Source organism: Watersipora subatra, chromosome 11, assembly GCF_963576615.1.
Source record: "Watersipora subatra chromosome 11, tzWatSuba1.1, whole genome shotgun sequence".
Classification (NCBI taxonomy): domain Eukaryota; kingdom Metazoa; phylum Bryozoa; class Gymnolaemata; order Cheilostomatida; family Watersiporidae; genus Watersipora; species Watersipora subatra.
Genome location: NC_088718.1, coordinates 16,583,272 through 16,598,415, shown reverse-complemented (window position 1 = coordinate 16,598,415; position 15,144 = coordinate 16,583,272). Strand labels below are relative to the sequence as shown.

The 15,144-nt window shown below is 34.9% G+C and overlaps 1 protein-coding gene and 1 long non-coding RNA gene across 5 annotated transcripts in view; one reads left to right on the top strand and one right to left on the bottom strand.

Moving 5' to 3' along the window:
- The window catches only part of LOC137408309 (uncharacterized), a 33,526-nt gene extending 18,630 nt beyond the window's left edge, over positions 1 to 14,896 (top strand). The window contains exons 2-4 of the long non-coding RNA XR_010980070.1: positions 12,154 to 12,338; positions 13,917 to 14,036; positions 14,674 to 14,896. This is a non-coding gene — a long non-coding RNA (uncharacterized lncRNA). The remainder of the gene's footprint in view (positions 1 to 12,153; positions 12,339 to 13,916; positions 14,037 to 14,673) is intronic.
- LOC137408308 (uncharacterized) lies at positions 5,601 to 12,004 on the bottom strand. 4 transcript variants are annotated; one of them, XM_068094792.1, is made up of 5 exons: positions 11,464 to 12,004; positions 6,686 to 6,739; positions 6,339 to 6,446; positions 5,990 to 6,065; positions 5,601 to 5,867 (listed from the first exon to the last, which is right to left on the bottom strand). In XM_068094792.1, coding segments are annotated over exons 1-5 (273 nt in total). In that variant the 5' UTR covers positions 11,497 to 12,004; the 3' UTR covers positions 5,601 to 5,865. The 4 variants fall into 4 exon arrangements, with proteins under 4 accessions (XP_067950893.1, XP_067950892.1, XP_067950890.1 ...); XM_068094791.1 differs by having other exon boundaries at positions 5,601 to 5,863; XM_068094789.1 differs by having other exon boundaries at positions 5,601 to 5,820.
- Positions 14,897 to 15,144: the final 248 nt, after the last annotated feature.

Genomic DNA, 15,144 nt, shown 5'->3' with positions numbered 1-15,144 from the left:
GTTGGTGAATTTAAAGTTTTGCTTATCATAGTAACTTTGCCAAAACGTCAAACATTACTACATTTCAAAATACAACCTTACTGATATAATGTTTTATAGTTTGTGATCTATAATTATGTATATGTTCAAAAATATTATAAAATTCGGTAGATGAAACCTTGGATATTTTGACATATTTTTTATGCAAACCAACGTGTAATTAGCAACATACCTTTTCTAGAAAAGAACATTCAACTTTCTATTACTCTCTGCCATCTGATGAATATACTGGTAATAATGCTTACCAAATTTCTACAAAAAATGAAAAGATAATTCAAATAGCATAAACAGATATACAGACCAAAATGAATGCAAAATACACATCTTAGTTCACTGGTTAGGTTTTTTTGGCAAACTTGAATGTCTGCCTCCTACTACTGAAGCTCTATAAAACAGCTAAGCTCTTAATTACTACATAATTACTACACAAGATTCAAACTAAATACTAAAAGTTTTAAAATTCAAAGGCTGCATATAACCCACTTACTTGCTTATGCCTTTGCATGTACTACTATCACTTACAAAATCATAACTGAAATATGCAAACTCTCACTATTCATGATAACAATAATACAATAACATAATGATCATGATATTCTAATAACAGTTTTGACTGTTGGTAGAACCACATTAATAACTTTACTTATCATTATAAAAAAGCATCAAAAATTATTATAATAATAACTGAAAATAGATTAAAGTTGGAGAATTAACTGATTCACTAAAATAACTATTAACTGTCAGCTGGCTTGTCTGTGTTGATGTTACAAAACTGAACATTCGTGTAACAATAATAAAGTCCAAAATTAGGATTTTACATAAAGTTTTGATATTCTCCTTTATGGTATTATAATGCTGACCTTTTTTGACTTTTCCATGCAGAACAATATCGGCAGTTGGATGACATAAACGAGTGTAAAAAAAAATATATCAAACGTGTTCTATGCTACATTCCTTAAAATTATTATAATTGAAACATACTTTTTTCACACCAGTCCTAATTCAATATTAAATAAAATTTATACTGCTTTTCTACAACTGTACGTTTCAAGTAAATAAACTGTAAATTGACTAAAATAACATGAACAACTTACCAAATGTGACGTGCTCCCTTACATGTAGTTATTCTGCTGCTACCAAGCTCTAGTTGACTACATGGGTGAAGAACCAATAGTCCTAACAGCCACAGCAACATTATAACAGCCACATCTCTCTAGCTGTTATATGCTGTAGTTATACTTTTGCCACTTTACTTCAATAAATTTAAAAAATCAATTCTTCTACTAAAAATGATCTCTCAGGTATTGCGCTCGGATGAAAAGTTTCAAAAAAAGATTTATTTTGTGGCTGGATGCCACGGCAGCAAAAATATGAATGGTACTGATTATAGAATTATTTAAACTTTTACTACAGCCATGCTTAAATATCAGTTGAAACCATAATGTGCAATTATTGTGAATTTTCACAAAAAAGAGCAGATCAATGAGAATTCTTGCAAAAAAAGGGAGTGCTTAAATGGCAGTCTTGAAAACCATAAGGAGGGTCAGCAAATAAATTGTAATTTATTGTAGTTTGTTAATATACAACTATGTTTCTCAAATCTAATAAAGCTATCATGAATATTAGCAAAACTGACTGTATCCAACATAGCTGCTAATTCCTTGTATTGGCTGATGCTTAGTCATAAGCTTATTGCAATATGTTTTTAAATAGATTGTGCTATTAACTGAAACGATACCAAAACAATTAAAAGTAAAAATATTTTAAAATTGATATATGCCTCCTAGTTCCATATATAAGAGCCTCCTAGAGTTTATAATTTATTGATAGAAAATTACACATTTTTGTTGGAGTTGTCTCCTCTTTTCCATATATATGAATATAGATATATAAGGCAATTATGGGAATCATGTTTAAAATACTTCTATAGGGTTGTTAAGCACTATAAACACTGCTAGAATTGGGAGGCTCCCTGGACGCCTCCTAATTTTTCAGAGCCTCCTTACATGGATTATATATTGATAGAAGCCTCCTAGTTGGGAAATATAGTTATATATATATATATACAGTGAACTATATCCTTTTATCAACTAGAAAAATACAATTAAAAATGGCGTATAAAACAATTAATAGTTTCAACAAATTGAGACTTTTGCTGGAAAGCATTTGCAGGCTATCTGCATAGAAAAAATATCAGCCTGTAGCGAAATTTCTCAGCTTTCCTATGCATATTAATTTATGTAACTACCAGAATTGTGATGTAAGTTACAACAGTTTTTATGCAGTCATGTCGAAGGCTCAAATCGCCTTAGTAATTGCCTCCGTACGCTGGTATTTTTCCTTTCCTGGCCGTAAGTGCGCCGTAGCCAAAGGGTTAAGACCATGCATTAGATATATATATATATATATATATATATATACAGTGAAACATGGATGATTCAAACATCACTGGACCGAGCGAAAGTGTTTGAGTTATCAGAGCGTTCAAGTTATCAGAGCACAGTCACAAGTGAATGTATTTATCAGTAGATACATATACAAACTACATGTATATATAAAACTAAAGTATAGGTTGTTTGTTGTAAGTTAAAGGGCATCTGATGTAGAGTTTTAAAGTATTTATCAGAAAGTATAGATCTTTTTATTTACTTAAGAATTGTGTGTTTTTTTAGGTGATGTGACTGCCAGAACTTTTTCAGATTAAAATTGGCAAAACCTAATCGCGGTTAAAACGCTCAGAAGACATTTTTCTTCCGAGTGTTTTACTCGAGATCAGTTTTGCCAATTTTAATCTTAAAACGTCTTGTCAGTCACATCACCTAAAACTGCAAACAAATCTCAGCCCAATAGAAAAATATCTCTTCTTTTTGATAATTTTTAAAACTGGACATGAATAAATATTTATGACCAATGCAAAAAGCATGCTTTACATCTGATCAGTTGTTTCATTTTAAAAACTTATCGAGTGTAGTCTGTGACAAAGTATTTTTTTGACAAAGATCAACAGTGTGGCCTACTGTAGAAATAGATTTTAAACAGTTATTATAGTCCTTAAAAACTTTTTAGCCTTTTCTAACAAAACTGGCCCATTGATAGGTATGCCTTCACTAGGCACTTGTCTAACCAAGTCAATAATACACCATCTAAATCATCGTGCGACGTTGAACGATCTCTTAGCCTTGATGAATTTGGTCACATAACGATCTTATTCTTTCTTTTTGTTTAATCCGTGTTGACGCTGTACTTTTTGGAAGATTTTCTCTTTTTGATAATGCTGATAGCTTTTGTCCTGCGTGATGCCATCGTAAAGCGGATGTCTGTTGTAGCGGACGCCAAGCCACGAGCCTATTTGTGACACTTTATCTTTATGTATCCGCATATAATCACTGTTACAATATGTTTTTTGCATGCTGTGTCTATCTTTATTAAATTTTATCGCTAATACCTTCTAACGCTGATAGCTTGGCCGTAACTAAGCGAACGTCTTAGCGACCCTATTAATCATTTTTATACGAGTTCTTTTTCGGTTCCATTATACGGTACGGGGGAAATTATACGTACACTATACGCGTACTAAAAGCGCTTTCTTTAAAAAAGCAGAGTAGTCTCAGCTCCGCGACTACTGAAAACTCCTTCGAAATAAATTGAACGGAAACCGTTTGTGAATTCGGCAAAAAACTGTTCGAGTTAACGGTGCCTAGGTCGAGTTATATAAAGCCATTTATCATTGCGTGGGAACGGACCAAGCAAATCCATTCGAGTTAACCATGTGTTCACTATATCCGAGGGCGAGTTATCCATGTTTCACTGTATATATATAAAGCAGGTAATGTCTGTAGATACCAACACTATACTCTTTAAATATATCAGAATAGTACTCTCATGCTCTAGATTGGTGAAAACAGTAAAATAATTTTTATGTATTAACATGATACAAATATAAAACTTGTTAGCCTGTATGTGGCTTACATCTTCAACCTACCTGCTTCCATAGAGAGCTTGATATCCGCCAATGCTCGATCATCTTCCTAACATAAATAAAGAAAACTGGTTAAAAACGGAATTCAATGCAAAAATGTTAAAAAGTTGTTAGTTCAGGTTGAGAAAACTAAACCAAATAAGTGAGGAAGTATCTTAACATATATTTACATACAAGATATACAGATGTGCTATATCTGCTGGGAATAGTTATTGTTTCACATACCTTCATACTTGCCAATAATTCTTTACGGTATGTGGAAGGATTTAAAGACATATCACCAGACCTGCCAACCCAAGAGTGGGACAATGGGTGAGATTCGATTTTGGGGCAAGTGCTGTATCAATGATAGTATATATAAAATTGTGAAAATTGGGGCAAAAATCTCACGCATATTTATTTTTTCTTTGGGGTGATTGCGTGAGTCTCACGCCCAATGCGTGAGCGTTGGCAGGTATGCATATCACCATCTTTTCTATTTTCTAGTTCAAATGATTCAACATATCGTTGCGCATGCTGAAAATATTAATAACATTATAAAAATAGAGATTCTTAGAATTATTCGTTAAAGCACATAAATTACATCATTTTTCTATTATATATTTCAATACATCAGAGTCTTGGCTTTCGAATGAGCCTATATTCAATACACAAAGAATAATAGAACAATGAAAAACAGGGTGTCAAAAGTGCGTCCTGCAAAAAAACCACTTCGTTCAGGTTCTCAAAATGTGATGTCACCATTATTATTTAGCCTTAGGTAGTCCCTTTCGCTGCAATTGAGGCTGGGCTTTTCTGTGACAATCAGTGCTGTTAAACCCAGAGAGCTCTAGTAATAAACTAGGATTCTAGATAATCAACAATGCCCGATCGTGCTAACGCCGACCATTACAAACACATGTTCTGGGTTAAGTAATTATGCTTCAATAAATGTACTGTCGTTGATGAAGGTATGAAATCACATCGATTAAATTGTGACCTGCGGTTTCGTGGCCCTACGACTAGCACTTTCGCGAGATCACGCAATGCTTAAAACTAATTAGTCTCAGTCCGACCCTCAACATCACAATAAAATGAGAGGGCTATTGCATAATATCATTGGGAAAACATAGTATGGTGCTTGGAATCTGAGTTATTTATCATAGAAATAATCTGTTCATGAAAAACTAATAACACTGATTCCTTCGTCATTTTCATTGGTTCTCTGGAGTTGTCCTACCTTCGCCTGACACTAGCGTCATAATCGTAGTTGATAAATATAAGCGGTAAGCAATAAAATAGGCAGAAAGAGCACGCAACACCGCATATGAAAACTGTGATGTGACAATTTCTGAGCCTATGCCAGTAAACAATTCTGCGGTAGAGCTCTGAGGAAATCCTATAAAAAACCAACCAATGTCTGTCTCACCGTAGCAAACAATAGCCCATTCGAAAGCCAAGACTTTGATGTATTGAAATATACAATAGCTTTAATAAGTTTACAACAACAAAAAAATGTGCCGAATATCAAGAAAGTTCAAGATTATTGCATAACCCCCTACAAGGAATCACACTAATTTTGCTGAAAAAACATTGTGGTTAACAGTGAAAATTGACAGAATAGGATTAGGTTTCCTAGTAATAGTTAATGTGTAGATAAATAATCCAACCAGACGTTTCCTACTGATAATTGTTGAAGTCTTGAGACCTCCACGAATAAGAATGTCACTCACCTTGATAACATACAGTCCACAACTTCACCTTGATGACATACAGTCCACAGCTTACACAATCTTTCTGTTGCATAGCCGCCATCTCACTATCTGTCACGGCATAATCAGCAAACCTCTCATCAACAGAAACAAGCTTCCTGCAAATATTGTTGCTAACAGTGAGTTTTTGGATTAAACCATTTATGCTAGAATGCAAAGGCAATAACTGTTGCTTTTTGTAAGATTTACCGACTAACCTAGTGAAGTATTTTATGCTCACATTTTTTAATGGCCTGTTGTCCTTTGTAAGAAAGAGAGTCCATTAAATGAATTTTCCTAAGTTTCCTATCTACAAGCTGCAAACAAACTACCATATACAACTTGTATATAAAACTATGCAAGCTAATGCAAGTTGCATGTAATAGATACACGCAGAGCAAGTATTCCCGTGCCTACAAAACAGTTATCTTATTCAAGTTGCATGCTATATAAAAGATGTGCTGTTTTAAATTTTTGAAACAATTATAATAACTATGCACAGCTATGCAACACTAATGGTTCTCAAAATTAATATCTTGACATAGTCTTGTAGTATAAAAGTGCCAACAGTGCAGCATAAGAATACTAACCATTAAAGAGTAGTGACTTCGCTCAGAACCATGTCTTGGTACTATAACAATGTCAGCAGGCTGGTCTAATGCGTTAGTGAGACTATCATGGATTTGTAGAGCATGAAACTGAAAATAAACATTTGATAAAAATAAAAAAAGTTAATGAATAATACAATATGGCAAGATATTTTTTGCTTTGTTAAGCGTTGCATATTAAGTTTATAAAATATATATTTTGTTGATGTAACAAAAATTATGATAAAATTAATCCCATGATGAACTTTTACTGCTGATTAAATGAAATAGAGATATTTTGACAGCATCACGTCACATCAACTTTAGATCACAACCCCAGAAAGACATACCTTGAATGTTGATTTCAACTTGGAAATCGCCAGTTTTATGCCAACATCTACCACCTAAAATAAGTGAAATAAAATCTAAAGCGGTCCAATATTTCGAAGGAAAATTACAATTAGAAATTTAACAGACTGCACTAGAAGACACTGTTACAACACAAACTGTCATCAAGAACATATTTGGTTATAAAACATCTGTCTAGGATCTATTTTTAGCAGCACAACATTTTATTAAGAGCAGTAAACCTTTTTGGTATTTTTTCAATGTATTGATTTTATCACTCTTTTATATATATATACGTTATATTTCTAGTATCTAGACTAAATCTAGGCATTTCCAGCACTAGCAAAACACCAGTAACCATTCTTTAATGCCAGTAATCATTCTTAATTTTCAAGAAGAAGAGTTTTGACTGCAGGCAAGCAGCACGATGCTTGCCCTGTTGTGATGATTAATGCAGCATTGGATTATCCTACCAAATAATCTTACAATGATTAGGGAGTAAGCTCAGGTTTATTGTCACGAGCAGATGCACTGCTAAATTATTATAATAAACTCAGATAGGCCTAATCCTGACTAATGACTGTTAACCAATGTTTTGTTGATTAAGTTTGTGTTGTAACAGTGGGAGATAGTCGTGCTTTTCAGAGCTCTTCGAAGATTTCTAGATTTCTTTTTACAATTTCTCTCACATACCTTTTATTACCCCTTTTTATTATCCTTTATTTATCCTGATTTATATTTTATACTAACATAACACATTAAGGGTAGCTCGGCCGTTTCAGGCGCTACCAGGTATATGACACTGAGTGGGATCTTTTTAAATTTTAAGTCCCAAGTTTTTAATATTTATTACTAAACTCGGTGATCATCATGGCAGGTGGAAAACACACTATAAGGAAAAAAGCCATGTCAACATCAGGTCCTGGCTGTGGTTATGCTAATGCAGAGCTGTGTGGCAAGTGTAAAAAAGCCATAGATGAAAGTTCAGGGTCATCCATTGAGTGTGAGATTTGCCATTTTTGGTTCCACGGTTTATGTGTTGATGTTCCTGAGAGTCTCTTGGATCTGTTGAGTACTAAAGGTTTGCACTGGTTCTGTGCAAGGTGTGATATTCATGCTGATAGGCTAGAGCAGATTGAGGTTAAAGTAGATAAAATACATGAGCTTATTAGCAATTCAATAGATAGTAAGATCAATAACATTCAGAAAACATACGCTGAGGCAGTCTCCCAATTGGAGACCAACTCAGCAGTCATAGCCAAGGCAGCTAGTACCTCGATCAAAAAAGAGGAAACCGAGTCTAAGAACATTCGCGACAAAAATGTTATTATCTTTGGTATACAAGAATCCAATATTGATGAGACCATGGAAAGTGTTAAATCCATATTAGATGAATGTCACCTAACAACCACAGTAAACAAAGATTCTTTGTTCAGACTTGGTCAATATGACCAAAAGGAAAAAACTAATAAGTGTAGGCCCGTGAAACTGTGCACAGAAGGCAAACATAAAAAATGGGACATCTTGAAAGCCATTAATGATTTGAAAAAACCTGGGATCTTTGCTCGACTAGATTTAAATAAATCTGAACAAGAAGAGGATTTTCGTCTTCGACAAGAGCTAAAACAGATCAGGAGCAAAGAACCAACCAAAACTTTCAAAATCAAAAACAAGGAAATCGTGGAAGTAAGAAAATAACTGTAGTGTTAGCGAATTGCAGATCGGTTAAGGGGAAAATAAACGAGATTCAGGTTCTGTCTTACCAGCATGATATTCTTTGTTTAACAGAGACTCACTTGGACAGCTCAATTGATGATAATTTAATACTTTTCCACACTGATAAGCAAATATATAGACAAGATCGAAATCTTCATGGTGGTGGAGTCTTGGTGGCAGTAAATTCGGAAATTGATTCGAGATTGATTCCTTTGAGTTTGTCGATATACCCTGTTGAAGTTGTCGCAGTGCACATACCCAAGCAATCTATTTTTATTCTAGACTTGGTCATCGTATGCGTATATATGCCACCCGGGAACTCATCTAGATCTGTTGAAGGCCTGAATCAGCTTTTTGAGTTTGTTTTTTCACATTTTCCGTTATCACAGATATTAGTCATGGGTGATTTTAATTTTCCCGATATTGATTGGGAGTCTTATTCGACAAAAATAAGCTCAAACAATAAAGGTTGTCATCAAATTTTTTTGAACTGCTTGGCGGAGTATAATCTTAGACAAATGGTCAATAGGCCGACACATTTTAAAGGAAATATTTTAGACTTGGTCTTAACATCGGACTCAGAATTTATTGAAAAAGTTGAGGTTGTGGAACCTGGTCTGAGTGATCATTTTTTAGTAGAAGTTGAGCTCAACATATCAAAAACTGACAAGGTAGCTAGCAAAGATTTTTATTTTGTATATGAAAAAGCAGATACCATGGCAATCAGGAAATTTTTACTTCAAGCTTTGGAAGACATCAAGGACGCGATAAAAACAGGACACAATATTGACCAATTGTGGAATATTTTTGAGAAAGCCGTTAAATCTGCTGTCAATGATTTTGTTCCTAAAAAGACAATAAAACAACGAAATAACAGGGAACCAGTATGGTTCAACTCTCAGGCACGTAAGGCTGTGTGCAAACAACGAAAACTATACAATAAGTTTAAAAAAACACACTCTCCTGACTTGATGGCCGAATACAAAATTATGAGACGCGAAAATAAAAAGATGTTTCGCAAAATTGAGCAGGATTATTATAATCGAGTTTTGTACGAACCACTCCGGGCTGGCATAAGCAAACCTTTTTTCTCTTTTATGAGGCGCACTCAGGGTCGCAAGAACAGCCCCTCCGCCCTACTAGCTAATATGCAATCAGAGTCGGAGATGGTTAATAATTTTAACATGTTTTTTCAAAGTGTTTTCACAAAGGCAGATGAATTTTTTCCTGAATACGATTTACCGGATACCAGCACCAGTCCAATAATAGTCACTTGTGAGGGCGTGGAGAAAATGATCGTAGGTCTTGTAAAGGGCAAAGCCCCTGGGCCCGACGGCTTAAGAAAAGAGGACTTCATGGTTGACGTCAGCACAGTGTCAGCAATGCTCACACTGGTTTACCAATACTCTTTAAATACCGGAAGTTTACCTTCTGCATGGAAATTAGCCAATGTCACACCAGTTTATAAAAAAGGCGATAAGACTCTCGCCGGAAATTATCGCCCTGTCTCACTAACATCAATAGCGTGCAAGATGCTTGAACACATCATTTTGAGCTATATCAATAAGAGCCTAAATCTTTCCTCGCATCAGCACGGCTTTAGGCATGGACTGTCGTGTACCACTCAACTGGTCACTGTTGTCCATGATCTTATGGATGCAAATAATGAAAATCAGCAAATACACGCTGCAGTTCTTGACTTTTCGAAGGCCTTTGATAAGGTATCACATTCTCTGCTTATAGTTAAACTTTTAGGTGCTGGGGTCCATCATTCGATTGTTTATTGGATTCAAAATTTTTTAAGCAACCGATTTCAAAAAGTTATTATAAACGGTCATGCATCAGCACCCTTAAAAGTCCACTCTGGAGTGCCGCAGGGCTCCGTTTTGGGGCCCACACTCTTTTTAATATATATTGACAATGTCGGATCAGTTTTAAAACACTCCACCATCAGACTGTTTGCTGATGACGCTCTTCTGTACAGTCGAATTGATAATCACCATGATTGCATAAATTTTCAGTCTGACCTCACTGCCTTGGAAAATTGGGCCTCTGAGTCCAAAATGATTTTTAATGTAACAAAGTGTCAAATTGTAAATTTTAATTTCACGTCAGACTCTGGCGTCCCAGCTGAGTACAACCTTTATAATACCAATCTGGAAGTTGTGGATAGCTTTAAATATTTGGGCGTGATTATTACAAATACATTGAGCTGGGACCACCATATAACATCGATTTGTACCAAAGCATTACAAACCTTGGGAATGATAAAACGGGTTCTTTTTAATGCTCCTAATAAAGTAAAGAAAATCGCATATTTGACTTTATGTAGACCCGCCTTGGAGTACGCTTGTGAGGTCTGGGACCCTTTTTTAGTCAAACACATATCTCAAATTGAATTTATACAAAGAAGAGCCGTGAGATTTATATGTAATTTGAAAGGAGTTGCTAGTGTAACGGAAGCTCGAGAGAATATCCAGTTGGAAGTTTTAGAGATCAGAAGAAAACGAGCAAGACTCAACCTTTTAATAAACATTTTATCTAATAGCACACACTCAGCGCTAATTGAAAGTTTTAATTTTTTAATGTCCCAACCACACCAGTATGACACCAGATCATCTCGGTCTAACGCTCCAAAGGCAATCGCCTGCAACACAAACACATATTTTAACAGCTTCATTCCACGAACTTCTCGGGATATTAGATTGGGAGATCATTAGAACAGGAAAGTTTTATTAATTGATGTTTTAAATTCACTTGTTCAAATAGATAAATTTTTATTCTTATACAATCTATGCAAACGGTCTCCACTTCCTCCTTTTGAGGTCTCGAGACTCTTTTTAATCAGAATCAGAATCAAAAAAGTATTCAGGATCTTATAAAAGACGTTCCTAGATGTGAGAATCTAAGATTATGCTCTGAGATGGGAATCACTAAGGTATGCGAAGAGGGTTTCGTAATACTTTGTTTATTTAAGAACAAGAAAAATGTAGAATAAATTGCACTCTAGACTAAACTTATAAAAGTATACAAATAAATTTCTAGAGACTTAAAATATAGTTACCCTCTTTTGTTCTCCTAAAGTTGACTCTTCCATTTTTCTGCTGACACGTCTGACCGCTGTGAAGAACCTTGTGTTGAAGAGTGAAGTATATGGGTAAATATGCGTTTTTATAGGTATATGGGTTGAGAGTTAGCCTTAGTGCCCAAGGGTGGAACTATAAGTTTCTATTCTTCAATTCTGGGTTTTGTAATTTTGGAGGTTCCTGGCCACGTCCTGTTGTATTTCCGTCAGCAAGGGTTTCATCACTTTTAATCTTCAGGTTTAATCCTTAGTCTGGTGTAGACTGGTACTAAATGTGGATTTTTTACTGTATGACGTAAGTTGTTATCGTCTGGGTGTTGTCGTTGACTGGGGGTGTGATGCCGTTTTTATGATTTTAATCTGGCTTTTTTGCAATAATCTTGAATCTTCCAATTTAATGTTCTTAATGTTCAGACAGTGGAATGGGTGGGTTGTCATGTGATGGCACTAATCCCAAAGATGAGATTTGTGAATGTCGTAGCTCTGGGAGTTTGTTATGTAAGCCGTATGGTGGTGTAACTTGTTATTTTCTTTACGTCTATCTGTACATGGCTGATATCAGATATAACAGCCCCACGATGCCGCTCGCTTTAGAAATGCAAAAAAGAAACAAATATCGCCCGCTAGAGTAGGACGTTTAACACTGATGTCAAAGGTTTCTTTTAAAAGGGGTTACAGAGATTACGCCTACAAGAGGATTCGGCTACAAGAGGTTTCGCCTACACTTCCTAGAGGTTACGTCTACACTTCCTGGAGGTTACGTCTACACTTCCTGGAGGTTACGTCTACACTTCCTGGAGATTACGTCTACAGTTATGGAGATGGTGCATACCATTGATTGTTGAAGAAAAAATGTAAGAAAAATGGTAAAAAGTAATGCAATAATAGTGTTTTCACTTAACATTGATTGAAAAACATACTATTGATTAAAGTCATCTATCTGTTGTATTATGGGATTTGTTAGGCTCAGGCTATATTGGTGTCTGAGCTCAAGGCAGTACAGGTGGTCTTGGTAATTACGGTGAGTGCATAAAGCAGGATAAAGCTAGTGGGTAAAGCTAGTAGATAAGCTAGTGTAAGGCAGTATAGGGGAGGATATAAGGCAGTGTAACGAAAGACGGAGGCTTCTTCATCTTCACATCAGTACATGTGAGTACATCGATTTATACAACACTATCAATCAGAACAAAAATCGTGGAAGTGTAAAATAAAAACAATTTATTATTTCCTTTCCTTTCTTGGCTTTCTTAACGATTACTACCACTGCTACTATTACTACTGGTGGCTGTTCGGAGCCACAAGAACGCTAAGATGTGTGCTTAAAATTTCAAAGCTTTGGTAGATGCTTTGAGTCTGATAAAATCATCACCACCTTAGGGTGGTAGTACCATTCGTTGTACTACGAATTATTATTTATTGATAGTTTGTAATTAATTAATAGTCTGCAACTAACGGTGAACTAGTATTAATAATTTGATATATTGGGCATTGGTCTGTTTGCTTATAGTAATTTAATAGTCAAACGAGTGTGGGTAAATGAATGAGACAAAATAATATGATTATTTGCGAATAAATAACAAAAAAATAAATAGTTGTTTTATAACTAAATTGTTCCATTCTTCTGGTCACTTTTAATGTTTTACGCATTGCTTTGTTTTAGCTTGCTTTGTAAAACATTGTTTTAGCAATGTCATGCATTGCTAATATATACATAGTAGTAGTAATATTATATCTTTGGTATATATTATACCATATACATAATATATATTACATATAATTATGTAGTGGTTTTATTATTTTGTGTTGCAAGCAAGGTTGATTGATCAAAAGGTTGAATCATGAGTTAAAACTGTTTGTCTTGGGATGGCTAATTGTGATAAGTAACATTACATTAAAAGTTTCATCCTCTGAGCAGTACAATTAGTCTAAAACTGTAAATTATGAAACGCCAATACCGTGTAGCAGGCTGTACGCTACCATTTTCCATGTATGTAGCTTTGTACGCAACATCTAAATTACAAGTCCCAGGTAGCGCATGGGACCAATGTCAATATTGGTATATTGATATTCGTCCTGATCAATAAGTCAATATCATCACCCAGAAATTTACTAAAAACATTATGACAAAGTTTAATTCATCTGTCTTTCAAGGTTTCAAAATAATTAATTTCTCATAGTTGAAGAAAACTAACTCTGCTTTTTTGTCTATACAAAAATCTCAGTGCAGCGTTTTGAGTTCACTTTAGTAAAGTAATATCCTTTGTAAGGTAAAGGTCCCAAACCATGCAGCCATACTCAGGACCAGGTCTAACTCGTGAAGTATCAGCTATCTTTCTTGTCTTTTGATCTGCATCTTTCAGAACCATTGTAAGCATGCCGATTAATTGCTCTTCCTCGGATTCAATTTTAAAAATATGTTGATTAAATTTCAGATCATTCTGCAACTCTACCACAAAATAAGGATTAGAAGTCACACTTTGAAGATGGTGATCATATAAGATGAGAAAGTTATTTGTATCCATCGGCAAAGACGACTTGCCAATAGAGAGATGGTAATACTTTTGTGGATTAAATTTCAGGTGCCAAATTTTGGCTCAAGATTCAAGAGAGCATAAATCTTGTTGCAGCATGGGAGCTTTGTCTTGTGTAGCTGTTGAGGCTTTGTGTTATCAGCTAAGTTGTCAGTTCATCTTCAGCCACTTTCTTGGCACTCGCATGGAGTCCCTTAATACCTCGTCTCTTAGCCTACCAAGCATCATTTTATGCAATATGTAGCAGGCACAAAAATAGCTCTAGACTCTCTCAACAAGCGGTTTGGGAGTTGTCTGTTAGAGTTTTGCTGTTGTTGAACACACGACTCCTTTCTTAAAGCTAGTCTAAACAGGCTAAACTAGCTCATACAATGATTAGCAGGGCTTTTGGCTCACAAAAATGAAGCAAAAGTTTAATCATTATATTACTGTTTGAACATTTTAGAATATTATACCTATAACCTAGCCTAAGTTGATTTGTTCTGTATCTTGCAAAAATCTTGCAAAATCTTGCATTTGTTCTCTGTGCAAATTTTCTTATCCGCTCAGTGTTGGGTTTCTGATGTATCGAGCTAGAGAAAGTAAATTGCATTATCATACTTTCTAATATTCTCAAAAAACATATTGCTTTTTCATGATCTTCTACTCTACTTTGTAGAACATTGAAAGTCGATTGAGAAAGAATGATGACAGTCAGAAGATAGGGTGATATGACGATACATACGTTATTGAACAAATACTAGTACAAGTACAGATACTACCATTTTAAGATGTATCACTGACATGATGGTGCTTATATGTGATGGATGAGAAAATGGAGCAAATAAATCTGTAACTGGATGTTTGTATTTTTTTGCAGAATAAATCCTAAACTTATAATCTATCTATTGATTCAATTGATGAAATAGGAAAACTTCAGCAAGTAAAAATACTGCAAGAATGTGTACTTAGCATATGAACTGTTGTGTGTACAAAAGTAGCCCAATTCCTCCAAATTATACAAAAGTGAGTAATTTTGTGTAAGTCTAAATGATATTCACTTCGAAATAGTCTTTTAATGTATGCTTATTATATAGCAAAGCTAAAGAGAAGGAGCAGTTATAGTAGCCATGCAAGGAGATTGAGAAAT

Bases quoted from the DNA above. Each gene is read 5' to 3' on its own strand.
- LOC137408308 (XM_068094789.1), bottom strand. From the start codon at position 11,496: ATGGAAGAGTCAACTTTAGGAGAACAAAAGAGG. The intron at 6,740-11,463 runs GTAACTATATTT...CACTTATTTTAG, and splicing joins CTTTAGGAGAACAAAAGAGG to GTGGTAGATGTTGGCATAAA. The intron at 6,066-6,338 runs GTTAGTATTCTT...GTTTGTTTGCAG, and splicing joins GAAGTCACTACTCTTTAATG to CTTGTAGATAGGAAACTTAG.